Consider the following 19597-nt stretch of genomic DNA (forward strand, 5'->3'; position numbering starts at 1 on the left):
TCTTGTAACGGTGCCATTAATCAACTGTTGTCCACGTTCCGTATTAACACGTCTGCAGGAATAGTAGCGATTTCAACATTTTACGTACATGAAATAGAGGATATTTAAGAAATAATATTGTTCGATCATGGATTGTTGTCGAATAACCCACAGTAAAGAGTATAGATGTAATTAAATCACGAGTGCGAAGCACGAGTAATTTGATAACACGCATCTATACTCCTTACTGAGGGGCAATTCGACAACAAACCATGATAGAAAAATATTATTTCGATTCTAACACGATTCTGATTGATTTGGTGCACAGGCGGTTAGCGTGTTGCTATGATATTAATTAGTGAAAACATCAGTTTGAATGATAAATTATCATATTATAACGAAAATTTAACTTTTCTGAAAAAAGAAATTCACTATCAAATATATATATATATAACAAGGTATGCAACTTAAAATCAACCCAAAACGGGGTGCATCGCTTTGAACAGCCATATCCTCATCAAATGCGAAGCGATTTTCACGATCTCGGTCTTATTCAACGCAGAAATGAATTTCCTTACTGGAAATGTATATGTCTTGCAATATTTTTACAAATGCTGGGTCAACTTTTAAGAAATAACACGATACACAACTCGCATGACCCAGTTAACAATGATCATGCAGTCTTTATGAATGAAATCTCCAGTTGTAAAGACACATCCGCATTGGACCAATGAAATAACTCCTGTGTTTAAAATGTCAGTTAGTTGAAATGTATGTAAACAAAAGTTTCAAACGGCGCTGGACAGTTAGTCTTGATGCATAATGTAACGACAAGAACGGTAATAATGTTTTTTCATAAGTTTTTTTTGAATTATGGTATTGAGGTACATGAACTTTGTAGGGAAGATGCCCTTTACTCCGTGAAGATTTCATTATATATAAGATTATATATTCGATAGTGAATTTTTTTTCCGTAAAATTTAATTCTTCGTTATAATATGACGATTTATCATTCAAAATGATGTTTTCACTAATTAATATCATAGCCACACGCTAACCACCTGTGATTTGGTGCAAGTTTTTGGACGTGAACTATATTTTTCAATACTCCGCCCTTCTTAGTACAAAGTTCACTATTTAGTGACGTCATTAAATTGTACAAACATATGACGTCGTTTTCATTCATAAATATTTTGCAAATGACGTCACTTTCATTGAGAACAAACATCGTAGAAAAGTTCCAGGGGCGTTCCTTGGGCTATTTCAACTAAACGCACGATCGAGCAATGAAGCTGCGAGTAGGGGTAGGTGCGGGAGGGGGTCTACTCTCCTGCTGGGGTGGGGGTTGTCTCCCGCTTGAACATTTTGGAAAATTCATTCCAGATGGTAAAACGTTATTCATCTATTTCTTGCTTGAAAAAGACCGATAAAAGGAAATACTTCATTAAACATTGTCAACAGCAAATATACTTTTGACCATAAAAAGTATAAAGTTAAGATAATTATATTTTCTTCTTACTAAAAATAAACAAAATAAACTAGGAAATGGTTATATAAGAAGAAAAAAAAGTAAAGTGAAAGGTTCTAGTGGGGATCGAACCACTGCCCTTCGGTTCAATAATGGGACAAAATGACGACATGCTAACCGATTGCGCTACAAGGGAGTACTTCGTAACGGCACTGATTTTAATATATATACTAAAAAGTGGAAAACTATTTCGAATAAATATACCTACACTAATTTGAATGAAAATTAATTTGGACATTCCCTATAATTCTATCATGATTTGAACGTATACTGTAATCACGTTTGTTTTGAGTTAAGAATGTGTTGTGTTTCGTACTCACTGTTATTTTCTAAAAATTGACGTCTTGTTTGCTTGTTTACATAGTTTTAACCCTTAACCCCCTTAGCCCTAACTTTTTATTTCATTTTTCGAATTTTACAAGTTTTCATTTTTTTTTAGTTTGAAACTGAATTATACGCACGGGCGTACTGCCGTATGCCTAGGAACGCCCCTGTATTTGTACGTGTGATTAAGATGTGAAATGTTAATAACGATTGAATATACGTGTATTTAATTTTACAACTTCAGTGACGCATACGAGTTGTTTAAGCTCTATCACCGGAACGGTTGTGGAGCAATACTTGAAATATTCAGGAAAGTATGTGAAGTATTTATTGTAATGCAATTCTCATATTATTTATAATAACAACAAGGAACACAACTATCGTGTTTATAGTTAATGTACATATTTTTCAGTAAATGGCAATAGATGATTAGTTGATAATGATACTAAAACCAATGTTACAATATACGAACACACTTTAATAGTGAATTTGATGCACTCCTGTCATTTTTTTCAAAAAAAAAATGTATTTTTTAACAACACCGTGAGAAGGGGATCCAAATTTACAACACATTTATAAATGAAAGCTAAGGAAAGCTATATTACTGGTTTAAAACCTGAATGCTTAGAATCGGCCTCTCTGAGGCGGTGACTCCAGGTGTAATCCATTCAATAGTGTTATGATTTATGTATTTCTTGTAACAATATCTGACGTTTAAAATAATAATACAACTACCAACTGCCCAACTTGAATAAAAAGAATGATGAGACTCGCAGTAGAAATAATTTCACGACAAATACCCACATACGTTATGTTGACAGGTTTGGAATCAATCATCGGAGCTGTAGAACATCGCTATCTTGTCCGAATGGTTTTATATTAACAACAATTTTGTATGATCAGGACAACTGGCTCTTCTCGAATAAAAAACAGCTCGAATTATCGTCGGCGTTTTCTGGTCTCTCCTGATATATATCCTAAAAAGAACAAGCAACACCCTGTACATGTAAATATCAAAGAGTAATATAAAAATTAAAATCATCACTAACAAGATCTGTCTCCATAGGATGACATATGCCCCCGATAAACGCTTTGATAGAAATTATGAGCATTTGTCGAAGCCTTAACGTATTTTTCGAAACCTAAACGCGAACCCTAAGTTCAAGGTTAAGGTCAAAGGGGTCAAAATTTGTGGAAATGGCTTTGTCCATATACACATGCATACCAAATACGAATGTTACATCTGAAGCGACATAGACGTTATGAGCATTTTTCGAAACCTAAACGCAAAGTGTGACGGACAGACGGACGAACAGACTGACAGACGGACAGTGCGATCACTATATGCCCTCCTTCGGGGGCATAAAAAATGATGTCGTTTTTTAAAGTATGCATACATGCTTTACATAGCAAATAGCGTATGTAGTTCTTACTAGAGCACATTGAAATTATGAAGTAGGAGTAGGGACTACCCAATACTCAGAAACAGTTTCGAAGGCAATTGTCGCTTTGTACAAGTGACAAAGAAAATAAGAATACAATGTTTTTTTTTCAAAATAATACATTCGCCGTAAACTATATGCATTTCTAAACAATCAATTTATTCCAAGTAAATGACGCGATGCTGTACTTTCCAATCAATTAAGAACTTAAGTGATCTGTGAAACATGGCTCTTTCCAAATGCTTTTGTTAAAAAGAATAATATACGTTCACATAAACTCCATCGGTTCATAGAAATCGCCCAAATACACAACTGTTAATAACTATTAAATCATCGGAGAGCAAACTCTTAAAGCGGGATTTTTTTTCAATTCTTTTTTTTGCAGTCGGATCAACTAATACTCACACATGACTATCCAGTTTACATCAACCTATCTAATAAACATCGTTACGATGTATTGTTATCGAAGTTATATTACACAGTTCTAAGTTAAAACATAATTATTATATATTATATGTACACACCGTTTCTTATTTCAAGGTTTTAGTTAGACGTTTTGACTAACATACATGTACTTTAAAAATACGTTTTTATACTGCTGATTTCTTTTTCATATGTATGTGTATGATTTTATTTTGTCTATAAGCATCTATGCGATTTGAACACGTTTCAAAATGCTACCAATGCATTCTGATCGTCCTATTGACGATGCACTGAGCTCTCGTTCATACTCTTGTTTTGTTTTCATTTTAGCGACTGCACGTGGACTATTGTCAGTCCAGCGGGGTCTCAGATCGTACTGCATGTTCGGTCGACACAAATTGATTCTAGGTGTGGCAACACTACCACAGAAAGAGATCGGTTGGAGATACATTTTGGTAAATTGCATATTAAACAATCGATTTTCTTGTTTTTAATTCAGTTTTCAGATATTAAAATCGAGCGTAGTATTGTTGTGAAGTCGACTGCCTAGAAACGTGTTTTGAATGCATCGTGTTCTGTATATACAGGCGGTTCATTACCAGCTACGATTTGCGATGAGAATTTCGACAACCAGATTTACGCGAGTGTAAACAGGGAAATGAAGTTGAAACTTGCTACACCAGAAAGTTGGTCGTATGAGAGCAAGAGTTTTGAAGTGATGTTCTTTATTGCGTATACTTCGGATACGGGTAAGTTAACAGTCGGTAAATTTTTGGTGCACCATTATATACTTAGTCTGGTTCGTTTTAAAATTAGGTTGCTCCAGACAGAAGGATTGTTCTGTTGGTTGAATGATTATTCATTATATATTCAGATTAGTCATAACTAAGTAAATATTTCATTATATAGTAGTTATAAGTGACTTTATGTGAACATATTATTACTTTATGAAACAGATTTTAAGAATGCATGCACCTATTCCACGGAAAGTACGATAATTTTACAGAGTATTAAGGTAACAGATTAATCGTATGATTCTTTCATTGAATTACACACGTTTAAATATATGTATTTCATCTTCATACCTTTTAAGATAATAACGATATTGTAGTAATAATTGACCAAAATATTTATAAATATATTATTTCATCTATAAAACATCGATTTTAAGTGTCTTAATAGTTTTTAAAGAATCTATAGCGTGCTTTTGTTCATACTATCAGTGTCTTCATACAAAATGATATTAGTTCGTAATTCTATGGTCATTGAATCTCATTCACAGCAAATATATGGCCTTATATCTTGTAAATGCACATTTTGGGGTCGAATTTTTATCTTCCTGATTATGTTCATAGTTTTCATGGAACATGTGTTTTTTTGTACATATTTTAAACATTAGGCATTTGTTGTAAAAGTTCAATAAATGGTTTTGTTTGACACTCATCGCAATTTATGAAACGTTTTCATAATTTATTTGTTCTTAATAGACCATTTTTGTTATAATTAACAAATTCTATTGTATACTTATTGCATTAAGAAATTATTTCGCGTGAGGTTAACATTTGAAACGCGTTTAAAAAATAGATGCGCACACTTTTATCTCAATTATTTCAATATTGCACATACAGCGGGATATCGACGATTACTACGATATTTAATTTTCGTTTAATCTAATCTTGTGTATGCTTTTTATTAAACGCTCCATAAAATATGTACATGTATTTGTTTATTCATAATATAAATTTTGCCCCGTGTATATTATGAGCAGGAGCGGGAAAATCATCGGCAGTAATAAAATCTTTTAAAAGTACTATTAAAAGTACAGCTATACGCAGTGCGCGATAAAAGTACAAGCACAAGTTCATAGGCATAGGCGATTTTTGTACGCCATAGTTTAAATCCCACCGAAAACAAACAACATATCTGAGCATTGTTAATGCCCTGGACAGCTTTTATTGCAATGACTGTAAGGAGGCATTTATAAGGAGGCTTTACTGGCATTTAATATACTTGTCGGATACAAACATATTATATTTTAATTAGTTCATATATTTGAAGTATGCTTTTTATAATCAAGCACACGGGGGCGAGCGGTCATATGTTTTATGCGACAGAAAGCCTAATACTGATCATCATGCAACTTACAAAAAACTTTCAATTAAATGACAGAAATTTCTCATTCTATATTTGCTTTTATAACAACTGACGTTGAACTTTATCGAATCGAATGTTTATTCAGATGCTAGCATGCCAACAGGGCTTTATAGAATTACTTCAAATACAATTGTCTCCACATTGTTTAATGTGAGATCGCTTTATGTTTGCATGTTTCATTACAAGACGGGCACAAACTGTTAAAACAAAGGTAACAATTGAAATAAAACACGAGTGTCAATGACATATTGCAGATATTTAAATATACTTATGACGTAGCGATTGAAAGCGTGTAAAGAATCGTTTTCACAGCCTGCTCATTACCGTATTATTGCTTAATATTAGGGATGGCAACGAATACCGATTTTGGTATTCGAATATTCGGTCATCCTTCCGAACGAATATTCGGATATTCGGTCAACATCTGTTGGAAAAAAGTCAACTTTGTTTACCGTACCATTACACCATGAATTCTACTTTCGTTATTACCGGAAGTGACAAAATATTGACACAGCGTTGCCGTCGCTAATTCGAAGCTGATTTTGGTGATTACTTTTATTGTTAAAATTGAATGACAAAAACTGTTTTTAAACTATTAATATTGTACATCAACAATAGAACGAGAAACATAATATTACATGACGACAAAAAAAAATTCATGACAAAACAGAACTTAAACGAATTATGTACATAGCCACAACACACTTTGAACCTGTTTAACAGACTAAACAGTCAGTCTTTTAAAGTTGCCACGTTTAAAAGTCACTTGGATCGGCGACTTCTTATCGGATGATATCAATTACTTCCAAGCAGCGGAAAGCGTAGGTGGCATTTTGCTTGGACAGAGATTAACTTTATGCGTGTAGCAATTATAATATTTTCAATTAAATGAGGGCGAACTACCAAAAACATTTCTTTAAGTATAATACCTGATTGAATATTGAGTAATTAATTAAAGTTTGGACCATACGATACGCAAATACTCATTAGAGGTTGAGGAAATTATTCTCTAAAAAATTTTTTGATTGGATAACGTGACTATAACCATACGATCTTTTTGGTTTTCACACCAAGTCGGCTCTTCCTTAACTCATCTAGTCTTTGATCATTTTAAATGTAATTCGAGTCATTGGATCAAGACGGGTCGGTGTTTTAATTGCCATACGGTCTTATTTGCTTTTACACCAAGTCGGCTTTTCCTTTACTCATTTAATCTTGGATCATTTTAAATGTAATTCGAGTCATTGGATCAAGTGCAGGTCGGTGTTTTGATTGCCGACGCGATTTGCACCTATCATAATTTTGACACAAAGTGTCTGTCTTTGTTAGGCAATTAGCGGGATTTATGACCGGTATACTGTCATCGCCATAGCGACGCATTATCGCGCATAGCAGGAATAAACATTATGACACGAGGAACAACTTTTTTTACAATGTTTGAAGCAAATTTCACGAATACAAAGTCTTTGAAATTACTCGATTTTATTTTTTCTTCCGAATATTCGATTCGGAAAACTGTATCCGAATATTCGGTCCGGGACCGAATATTCGGATATTCAGATATTCGTTGACATCCCTACTTAATATGCATATGCTCTGTAAGATTAAGTAACATATTCTTGCTGCTACAACTTTAAACATTGATTATATATTTTTTAAATTTCGCGACGAGGTACTTTAAAAAGTGGTCGTTTAAAATCTTAACCTCAAATCTAGCGAGTATCTTCAAAACATTCATTTCTATTTAAATATACATGTTAAGTGATATTATTGGATTGGGTCAATCTTTTAGAGAAAAGATCTTAAAAACTACTCAACGAAATGATTAGACGTTATTATACTGACATATAAGTAAACACTGAAAACTGACTCAGATTGTTCTTAAACAAAACAGGGCTATATCAATTGAACGCCAAATTCAAGAGTATAACTTATCTTGAAATCGGAGACGTAATTATTCACACAATACATGCACTCTCACTAAACGTTTACAAGTGATTGTCCGTATTCATGCATCTTATATAAAAATACACAATCTAGTTGTTCGAATCATATACAAAGTTTGTGATAGTAAATTAATAGATGGGCTTATGGTTATATTAAACAAGAAATATCTTTAAAAAAAGATATACGGCGTTGATTGTGGTCGATGTATATGAACGATCAAAAGTTATCTCTATGAGATAAAAAGTAGCGGATGCCTTTTTTCTGCGCAGTTCTTAGCTACATCATAAGCAAATCAATTACGGGGTGTTGCGCCAGATTTCGTGGCTTATTTTGCTTTATGTGATATTATTACTCAGATATCTATATTTACAGAATAGAAAAACACAAGAAACATGAAAATAAACGAGTGCATATAGGTCAGCCGGCAATACTCGAATCTTATTTAATTGCATAATTATAGTATAGCGAATTATTGTGCTCATGCTTAATAAACTGGTCTAAATTGATAAATATTTCTAATTAATTTTATCAAAATTGGTCCTTATCATGCAAATGTTGAAACCATATTAAAAATCGATGAATGACATACCACAATAATATCGCCGAATATCTTTATTTAGTATCTTTCTGATCAAAACAGACTTCAAGTGCACAAAGTTTACGAGACGGCGTTTATATAAAGATTTCTGCAACTGACCGCAAACTGACCTTGATTCCTTGCGGATTGGAATGCAATGCATTACAGTCACTACGGCTCGATTGGTCATTGTCGGCTCGGGTACTACTAACATGTACCCCGGGTACTCTTAAGTATACTTACATGTACCCCGGGTACGATAAATATACTTAATCGTACCCGGTCGATATTAGACTGTACCCAAGTATTTCCGCCCCAAATCCGATGTAAAACGCTACCGATTATCTTAAATAAAACTTCTATTTTTAAAAAATCTGCATCAACATGCTTTTTGAGTATGACTTTCGATAATATAGATGCCATTTTACAGAAAAATGACATATATGTAAATATAATTATTTCCAAAAAATAGCCGACAACGATCGATTTAGCGTTAATTTTCCCGGGTACGATTAAGTATATTTACCGTACCCGGGGTACATGTAAGTATACTTAAGAGTACCCGGGGTACATGTAAGTAGTACCCGAGCCGACAATGACCAATCGAGCGTCACTACGTTATTGTCAGTAAGACCGGTGTAACACAATGATCGCAACCCCTTCTGCGAACTCAGGTGATGAACTGTATATAAACTCTGCAAGTAAGTACTAAATATAACAACATAGCCTTTAGTATAAACGCTTTTGCGCTGGTAATTCTCTGAAAATAAAAGGTGAACGCACAAACTGTATTTATGTCGAAAATTGATTGTAAAACTGTTCTATCTATTGAGCCTTTTCATTAGAGATAAAATTGTTTCATGCAGTAAACAGTGTTACAAAGACGCGGATATGTTTCCAATGTTCTGGTGTTATACTCAAATAAGCCAATGGAATAAATGAAGTGTATTCATTCGTACCTAGCCGCGGGAAATTTTATTTGAGTATTATTGGACACTTACAAAGGTCAAGTCAGGGTGAAAAGCTGGCTTAATACAGCTTACGCCGAAAAATAATATTTCCATTTGCATTTATGGTTGGAACACAAATTAACCATCAGTTAACGTGAAATGAGAGTAACTTCTTTGCACTGAAATGTTGATTATCACATCGTAGTGTTCACTGGTGTGCGGAAAATGTGGCTTGAGAAGAAACATTATCATAAACAGGTATTTAGGTATTCCATATTTCAGCACTCATACCGAACTGTGCAGATCGCATCAACGTGACGGGGCCTGGTCAACTAATGTCTCCAAATTTACCATCAAGATTCACTGAGTAAGACTACACTTTCGATTGCGTATTATAATAACATTATCCTGTACTCAATACTAATTTTTCATCGGTTCGGCCGGACAATGCGATGTTTATGTCAGCTGCGTCTCGTATCCACCCAGTACCATTCAATATCAATTTTAACGTATTACTTGACAATTATCAGCCTGAGGTAAACATTAACTAAATTCAGAAAATATTTCACATATAATGATTATATATATATTGAGCTATTTATATCGTCATGAAACGAAACAACATTAAGAAGTATGGTGAAAGACACTTCATGATGATGTCAACATAAGTTTTCACTGACCATAGACCGAGCAAAGGTTAACAACTTAGTGCCAGATTTTACTATAGAAAATGGCAAATGTGTACGTTTTTAATATGTATCGTAATATGCTAGTATATATTGCTTTATGTATATATAGGTAATTAAATGGGCCCGGCGTTCAACAAAAGATTATTCTTTGCAAACATTAAGCAACAGTTTAATGGTCGCCTTTTCACAGAAAGGTCTTATTTGCATTCCGTTAACGTTTTAATATGGTGGAATAAAAAGTAAAATACAATTTTTATGTCGAACCCTGTATCCTAAATTATTCATTGACGTATAATATTAAACGAAAATTTCGTCATTTTGCGAGCACGATAGAGTCTAAACATCGCAAATAATACAGGAAAACATGGCCAATACGGAAAATCTGTTACTTTAAAAGCATCTAAATGTATAAGATGACAAAAGTTTCAGTTATTACCTTGACCAATATTCCGCAGTTTGATTGCAGTACATCGCATTTAAGATTGCTGCATGGTTTCATCGTCGTGTCTGCATAGCTGTTAGGTTACTTGGAAGTCGTTCTGATCTAACGCTGCAGTGTTTCTGAGTAGCGCTCATGTAACGAATAGAGGGCGCGACTTAATTTTTGACCTCATGGACCCAGGATTGAGCTACTTGCCATACGCTATATGCCAGAAGGCGGAAGAACATTCAGATATTGATGTATTTTTTTAAATTATGCATCGATTTTCATAACATATATTATATTTAATACATTTTCAATATGATCCCTTATATAGCAATATATGACAACGAAATGTGTTTATTTGTATTAATCTGTACTTGTGATTTTCCTCTAAGCAACGACTCCTGCAGTTGGACCTTCTGGGCACCGATGGGAATCATGTTTTATGTGAGCTTCACCGACTTAGGCAGAACTGGCTCTTTGAAGATTTATGATGGTTAGTGTTTGCAAAAATCTATTTTTAAAAAGAAATCTAAGCTGAATATATTTAAGAAATACACACGTTCTGTCATGTGATATGTAAGGCAGGACTTGACATTTATCAATCTTGACTGTTCTTAAACATCATTAAAACATACATGTGTGCATTTTGTGTGAACGTCACCAGCCTTCGCGCATGTTTCCCATGGTAGTGTCCGATCTAAAAACATTATAGCGATTTTTATAAATGAAATATCGGGGAAAAAAGAATATTATATAAATAGTTTCTATTACGGAAAAAATAAGTATTTAACGATGAATTTTAGAGGCTATACAATTGGATATCTGAATTAAGAAGTGTAATGTAACGTAATAGATTTTGCAAATTCCTTATGCTACGTAATACATTTTCCAATTCCCATCAATTCTAAAGGCCCTGAGATTTAAGTCACTTAATAAGAACGTCATCAAATCATCCACAGATCTATGAAAAGTCAAATAAGTAAACAGATCTCCGGGTGTGGGATTTTAAAAAAAGTCCACTTACCTTATATCTCACGAGCATAAGGTCAATATGTTAGTTTAGTTGTAGTAACTTCGTTCCCATGTTTGCATACATCTTTCAAAACTTAAAATATATACAATTAATTGCTTACATTGCTTAAATACTTTTGTAACGATTTACTTTAAAGTTTTATTATTACATGCGTTTTCTGTACGTACATATTTGTTATTAACCACTTTTGGTTTAATGCTTAATTCTTGACTACATACACCGATCGCTGTTGTGTATTTACGGCCTCATTACATGTATATGCATGTATTTAAGTTTTGTATCGCTAAATCCGACTTTGTTTTTTATGTCAGATTAATTTCATGGTATAGACTCATAGATAATGCAAAGTGAAAATTGATTCGATACTACGCATTTCAGAGGGGCGTGTTTACGAGAAATACCATTATATACATAGATATGTGACTGAATCGCTCTATTGTTATATGTACAAGCGGCCCTATTTGAACTGAATAACAATGGTTACATCAGAGCTTAGAAGGCCTCATTTCTAACCTCTTAATTGAAAAACATTAGTTTACAACTTTAATATTCTTATTCAAGTCGGACCATATATTGCCACTGTTACAGATGCAGGCTTTGTTAACATAACCATAGTTTTCTACGCCTTATTATTGATAATAGTTAATAATGCAGAACAAACAATCAGACACGACGACTGTCAATCTCATCAAAATTAAGTCCTACCGTTCGCTCTATTATTTATGGCTGTAAGCTATAGAAGCCTCAGACAGGAAGTGTGTTAAGTAAGTCAATGGCTAACAAGATAAAAATAAAACTTCAGTTATCCACGTTGGCGACCAAAAGCAACATTTAATACTATTTATTTTGATTGCATGGTAAGATGTGCCTTTTCAGAAACGAGACGACCCTGGTTCTTTAAGTACCCCGTGAGAAGCTTATAGTACGCTACACCAAGGTCTAATGTCTTGAAGACAGACGAAATACCGAATAATTAAGATTCTCAGTTATTCTAATTTGCTTCCACTTGAGAATTTACATGTTGTATGAGTTTATAAAACACGTCGTATTTATATACAACCATCATAAACTGCTTGCAAGTTTGAATAACATGTAGTGCTTCATTTATCAATGAAAGCAATCGTGTACGAAAATGTTCTAACTAATCAGTTCATATTGCTTACCTACACAATTATATGTTGTATTCAGTATAACATAGCTTCCACATTATTAAAATTGCGCAAACTCAAATATGGATAGATCATAATCAATTGTTATTGCATCAAACAATGTGTTTACATGGGACCTACTCTGATAATGAAGGAAGTGCGCAATAAAATCTTGAAATTTAAAATACGTTTTCGCTTATGTATAAGACCGAGGGAATTTCGAATTGACTTGTGAGCACTTATCAAAAATTAAATGTCATGCCATGCATTAATTTACAAAACTATACTATTTTGAATAGTCGACAATAAGTATACTCGCAAATAAAGAAAACGTTTATAAAATAGTCTTATCAAGCGTACGTTTTATATCTACACCACAGCGGCATTTAATATTGTGACACATATATGAACAAATATATTGTATTTATTTTGACCAAATTATCGCAGTTTACGCACATACTTAGAGATCATTCGGGGTAACGGAAATTTACAAAATAAAATGATATTATACGAAGTTTATTACTGGTTTAAAAAATCTGCACTTGTATTCAACTCACATAATGCCTTTAAGAATAATACTAATGTATTTCATTTCAGAATGGCTGCTTTTGCATTGTTTACGGATAACAATTATTACCCTTCTATTTTAAGAATCACATAATTGTCTTGCTTTTAAGGCTTACATCGAAGTGACAGTTTATTGCTGGACAGAAATTACCTCGATAAAGAGCTTGAGCCAGTTTACACGACCGGACACTTTGGCAGAGTAGTGTTTGCGCCGAATTCCGAAAATCAACATTACGGCTTTCTTCTGACATATGACGTTGGCAATTGTAAGTTTACTTATGCCCTTTTTTGTTAAAACGAATTGTTTGAACAGTTTCAACTGTCAGTGAGTTCGTTAGCGATCAAATACATGCATGTTAGTGTACATGCACAATACAAATGTTGATATTTGCTCATAAGAACACGTGCTGTCCTCCTACCTCTTAACGTGAACGTGTTAGTGTAGCAATGTATACAGGTAACAGTGTGGACTATACTCCGTGTCATTGTTTAAAGTACTACTCGTAAAAAGCGAAACAGTATGGGATTGTGACTAGCAAAAAACCTAAGGTATCATGGGAACTAAACATTGACATTTCCTTTCAAACTAGAACTTACATAAACAGGTTAGAACTTCGAAGTAAAGGTATAGATCTTACAATGACTATACATTGATTTTTTATCAAAATTAATTGCTTTATTCTCATAAGCTGTGAGTTACCGATACAATATTTTTCACTTTAAGTGGACCCTTCCAACATCTCGGTACTAGAGGAGTGCAACGAGACAGGCATCTATTTGAACACTCCTAACCGTACATTCTTCGAATATCTCTCGGTATCAAAATCTAATTATAAGACGTAAGTACGCGTGGATAAACAATGTATACAATTCGAGTTAATTCTTAAACTAATCGAGTTTTCTATATGATTCTATGTCGGGGATTAATATGCTTTTGTACGTGTGTGCGAAGCTTGTATAAGCCTTAAACGCATTGATATTGGTGTGTTTATGAATACGGCTATGAATAATGGATGTCGTACATGGGGTATAAATGCACACAATGTTTGTTATCGTCGTATATTTATAAATAATTCACATGTATGAAGACTGATATATTTTATGATATTCGGGAAATGTGCTTCTACAATTTACTTATTTAAAATAAAATAATATGTCAACATTACGCAAATGATTCTGTATATTTTTCACAGTAACATGGACTGCATCTGGTACATCACTGCCCCGGAGAACCACGCCGTGGAGATCGAGTTCGAGCCAGGGGGATACGGAATGGAAACCAACCTCTACTGCGACTATGATTACCTGGCCTTCTACGAAGGTTAGATTACATCAAACACGCGGCGTTTTCATCGGTCGTTATTCCACAAGATTATGGCAATGTCCGATTTAAAAACATCTAATCGAACCTAAGACCTCTCGGTCGCTATGCGGACAACATGTCCACTACGCCAGGGCGACTTAATTACGTATTTGAATATTTAATTTGTTCCCCAAAGATTTATTGAGTGAATTGATTTTTGTATCTCCACTTTGAATACCACAATGAAAAACATTAAATTTGATAATTTATCTTCACCGGTACTTAGATTGTCGGGATCAAAAGAAACTTACTCCTTAACCGTTGATTTTAATCAAGAATTATTTAGGACAGATACTTGATAACTAAAAAAGATGAAAATGTCCATTTGCCAAACGATTTTTAAAAATGTTAGTTCTTATACATTAGCACGTACATTCACATTCGCAACTACAATACATCAATCCAAACCGTGTTACAGTTACTGGCCTAAACGATTCACTGAAACGGATTAATCGGGTGTGTGGCTATAAGGTTCCTAAGTACCGCTACCAAACCGTCGGTAACCGGATGATGATAGAGTTCCATTCGGACTACTTAGTGCCCGCTGTTGGATTCAAACTCCGCTACTACGCCATAGATATGGGTAAGAAGTTAAGAAGATGAAAGCATGCGTGTGTTGATCCATACTAATTGGTAACAATTATTTGTGCCAGCAATCAGAATCAAACTCCGCTACCACGCCTTTTGATATGGGTAAGACATTAAACAGATTATTGCGTGCGTTTGTTGATCGACGCCATAATTGGTAGCAGCAAAGGAAATAAAATTCCGCCACCATGCCTTTGCTATGGGTTAGAAGTTTAGTACATTAATACATGCGTGTGTTTTTGACGCCAAAATTGGTTCCAGCAGTTAAAATTAAACTCCTATGCCAAACCTTTGCTATGCGAATGTGTATTTATATAATGCGTGATCTCTTCCACGATTAATACTTGCAATCTTATACAAACCTCGCTACTACGCTATCAATTGGAGCTTGTAGATTTATGCAAACAAATGCTTATTATCATAGTTGTTAGTGCCCGCAATGGGATTCAAAGTCCTACTACGTCACTGATGTTAAAACGTGCAATGTATATATAATATATATATTTATATCCATTTACACAACGAATAATGCAATCAATTGATTTCTACTTTTGGTACTACGCCTTCATGTGTGCATGTGTTGTTCAACACATCAATAAGAAAGTGCAGTTGTCTTGAAACTTTGTTACTCTTGGCCTTCACGGACCTAAACATGAAAACCTTCATCGATAATAAAATATATGGCTGAGATCATGTTTTTTATATTAACATCAGATATATTATCTAATATATATTGTGTTTTTTGTTGGTTTTGGTAGATTATCGCTTTTAATTCATGAGTGATCAAAGATCTGCCGAAAACAAAAACAAAAACAGTTTTAATTAATGTTTTTTATGCTGCATTTATATTTGAATTGTTCAGCGGGCGAATTTAAACAGTGGTTTATCGTTTTCAATTACTGATATTTACTTATAACTTATAAACTACACCAAAACATTAAATACATTGCTTTTGATATAAGAATTGGCACGATCTTAGGTAGAAAATGGTGGAGCAGATGGCTTGTCTGAGAAAATATTCCAATTGAATTGTTTTGTTGTATCATTCATTTTACAAACGTGTTTGAATTAAAAGCCATAACAAACATATGGTTTTTCATCAACATACATATGTTGCAATCAATATCTCCTGCCCATTTCTTCTTACGATGATCTCCAATACGAAAGTGCTTCCGAAAATATGTAAACACGAAATCTACTGATTTAATGAAAACGAAAATGACAACTGTATTCCTCGTGTATATGATTAAAACATGCTGTGAAAAAAAAACTTGAGCGCCTTTTGGATTATATTTTTAATAGTCAATAATATTGATTACATAACTTTAAATGTAAATAGCATCACAAACATTTTTTTTTGAATGCTTGGTTCCGATAGGGTTAGAAATTGCGCATTACAAAGTAAAGATATTTGCACTTTAAAACCAACGCGGGAAAGTAACTATAGTAACTTACTCCGTCATATGGCAATGATGTTCTTCGTATTGTTTCAGCTTATCCGTATTGCAGAGAGGATTTCAAGTCATTGGACGGAACGTACAACCTCCAAACGTCTTACTTGAATGCAAATGCTAAATGGATACTGACAATTAGGAGCCCTACGATCCCTAGCTACTGGAGTACTAAATATGAAAAGTGAGTGTTCAACATAACTGGCGCAGATTTGTGGCTGAGATATAATTTTGCAGCCGTATCTGTAGGTGCTTAAAGTGTTCAGAAAGCAAGTATATATTCTTTCCACGGACCTGTCATGTAAAATGTAAACGTTGGGACTCTCTTGTCGGAGATTGATTGGCTAGCCACATGCGTTCATGGTTATAAATCTCATCATGCATATCGTCAATTGACCACGCCTCTTTACACGACCTGTTATTATAAGTTGTCAATTGTCACGTGATCAACAGCGAACATGGTTTGTTTCCTTTGGTTACAGCAACGCCGAAGTGTTCTGGCTTATAACTGTGGAAGATCCAAGTCTGTACCGCCTAGTGCTTTCGTTCAGTTACTCTTGGATCGAGAGCTCTCCTGGCTGCAGTGTTGACTGGTTCGCCTTGTTCCGCGGTATGTTATCAATGTTGGATTACCTTTTCATTAGAATTGTTTTAAATCGATGTTGAACTTCTTGGATTAAGCACTGAACCCTTCTCTGTTTCATTCGATGTCTTTTAATTTAAAAGGCCTACATTTAATACCAAATTTCCTGCGTTAAACATGGGAACGGTCTGAATATTGTTTGAAAATTAAATCGTAAACCACAACATGACGAATAGTAATTTGTGTTTGCTTCTTTATGTGCGTAATTAAACATCAGTATAAAAATACGCATTGTGAATCATGCACTACATGATTAAACATCAGCATAACTATACGCATTGTGAATCATGCACTACATAATTAAACATCAGCATAACTATACGCATTGTGAATCATGCACTACATGACTAAACATCAGCATAACTATACGCATTGTGAATCATGCACTACATGATTAAACATCAGCATAACTATACGCATTGTGAATCATGCACTACATGACTAAACATCAGCATAACTATACGCATTGTGAATCATGCACTACATGATTAAACCTCAGCATAACTATACGCATTGTGAATCATGCACTACATGATTAAACCTCAGCATAACTATACGCATTGTGAATCATGCACTACATGTATCTGCATTTAGAAATAGCGTTAAATTGCAGTATCAGGCCACACAATCGGACAAACCACAAACCGCAAATCACCATAAAAAATTATGTAATTATGTCAGACATAATTTATTTAAACATCACCAAATTCTTTTCTCCCTCTTTCACAATACGTACGGTCTTTTCAAACATTGCCGGAGAGTGTTATTGATACATTCATAATAATTAATAAGAGTTTTCTCGACTTTTATTATTCAATCAAATAACGCTTAATAAAGATCGTAATAGCCGCGTCATGCAAATTTGGGTCTTGGCCAGCTTAGCTTCAGACCAGCCCATTCAGTCACGCAGTCTGGTTAGGAGCTACCCTGTCGGCTGTAAAGTAATGCAAGGTTTCGTTGTCTAATTTGTGGACACCATAGCTCCAGAACAGAATGCAGGCCACACTGGCCAATGTGTGCATGACGCGACTGGTATCAAATTTGTGCCTCATTAAGTTGTAATTTGGTTGATGCGATCAAAATATATAAAGATCTAGTAATTACAAAGCAATTATATCGAACTTAGATTATGTTCATTTATTTTTTATTGTATTTTCAATACTTTGAGATGTATTTTGAAATGTATAATGTAATCAGTGTGAAGTTTAGCATGGATTTTAGCTTGTTTAATGGCCCAATTCGTGCTTTTATCTGTTCCAAGTTAGTGACCGCATAATTGTTCCTTTAAAACTATAATTATTATCGGTATACTAATATACGTTAAAATTGCCACTTAAATTGTATCTTATGTTGACTTATGTCGCTTGTTGTGAAACAGACTTGCAGATGTTTAAAAGACTGATAATGTTTCTGGAACTTCAATGTTTCCTGCACTGACATATCCAGGTCCTTGTCGTACCGACCCTTTGATCGATAGGACCTGCGGTCACTATGGTTATTGGTTGAAGAAGTACAATCTAGAAGGCACGACGGACGCCTATCTGCTTTACTTCCATACGGACAACTCTTTCAATTTCTATGGTTTTAGGCTGAAATACTATTCAGGTAGACATTTATTAAATTCCATATATATATATATATATATATATATATATATATATATATATATATATATATATATATATATATATATATATATATATAATCGTTAAAAAACGACAAACTATATATGTTCTAAGACTACTATGCACTACATATATATCAGAACGATTATGGTATTAAAATGACTTATAGTAGCATGGTTTGCGTTCGCTTCAATTGATATTCAGTATTTTCGAAAGGGGTAATTATATTTTATTTACGATTATAGTGACTCTGTTATTCAAACTCCAATACTTATTCTATTAAGTTTTTATTTTTGTTCAGAAATCACAAACAAAATATTCAGCACGTTTAAACAGTATGTATAGCTCAAACCGTGGCAACAGCATCAAACCTCAAAATCAATCAATTTAAGAGTTGCGTAGCGTTGTCGCTGAAGTAACGACGACGCCCGCTGCAACACAAGGACCGCCGGTAGAGGCGGTGATAGAAGCCTTGAACGGTTCCATGTTTTACTACCGGAACGATGTGGTGCAGACGCGTAACGTCAGCGAGGGCCTGGAAGCCACCATTGACTTCTATCTGGTCGGCATAAATGGTTTGGACGAGGCAAGTACTGGAGGGCCACTTATATAGTCGGGAGACTGTAGACTTATATAAGCTATATAAGGTATTACCCTTATCAACTCTTTGAAGTGAGAACAGAGATGGATTTAAGCGGGAGCCGACTAGCCCCTAAAATGGTGGATGAAGCCATGATGT

The 19597-nt window shown here is 34.2% G+C and overlaps 1 protein-coding gene across 1 annotated transcript; it reads left to right on the forward strand.

Annotated features, from left to right (window-relative positions):
* The first annotated feature begins 2023 nt into the window (after positions 1 to 2023).
* LOC127876932 (cubilin-like) lies at positions 2024 to 19471 on the forward strand. The gene is made up of 13 exons (XM_052422437.1): positions 2024 to 2145; positions 4027 to 4151; positions 4284 to 4445; positions 9607 to 9691; positions 10833 to 10933; positions 13299 to 13454; positions 13913 to 14027; positions 14382 to 14509; positions 14970 to 15134; positions 16633 to 16774; positions 17073 to 17200; positions 18680 to 18838; positions 19251 to 19471. The coding sequence occupies exons 3-13, from the start codon at positions 4355 to 4357 to the stop codon at positions 19469 to 19471; spliced, it is 1491 nt and encodes a 496-aa protein (XP_052278397.1). The 5' UTR covers positions 2024 to 2145; positions 4027 to 4151; positions 4284 to 4354.
* Positions 19472 to 19597: the final 126 nt, after the last annotated feature.

This window comes from Dreissena polymorpha, chromosome 4 (assembly GCF_020536995.1).
Source record: "Dreissena polymorpha isolate Duluth1 chromosome 4, UMN_Dpol_1.0, whole genome shotgun sequence".
Lineage (NCBI taxonomy): Eukaryota > Metazoa > Mollusca > Bivalvia > Myida > Dreissenidae > Dreissena > Dreissena polymorpha.

Coding starts and splice junctions, on each gene's coding strand:
- LOC127876932 (XM_052422437.1), top strand. CDS start 4,355: ATGAAGTTGAAACTTGCTACACCAGAAAGTTGGTCGTATGAGAGCAAG. Junction 4,446..9,606: donor TGCGTATACTTCGGATACGG/GTAAGTTAACAG, acceptor TCCATATTTCAG/CACTCATACCGAACTGTGCA. Junction 15,135..16,632: donor CTACTACGCCATAGATATGG/GTAAGAAGTTAA, acceptor GTATTGTTTCAG/CTTATCCGTATTGCAGAGAG.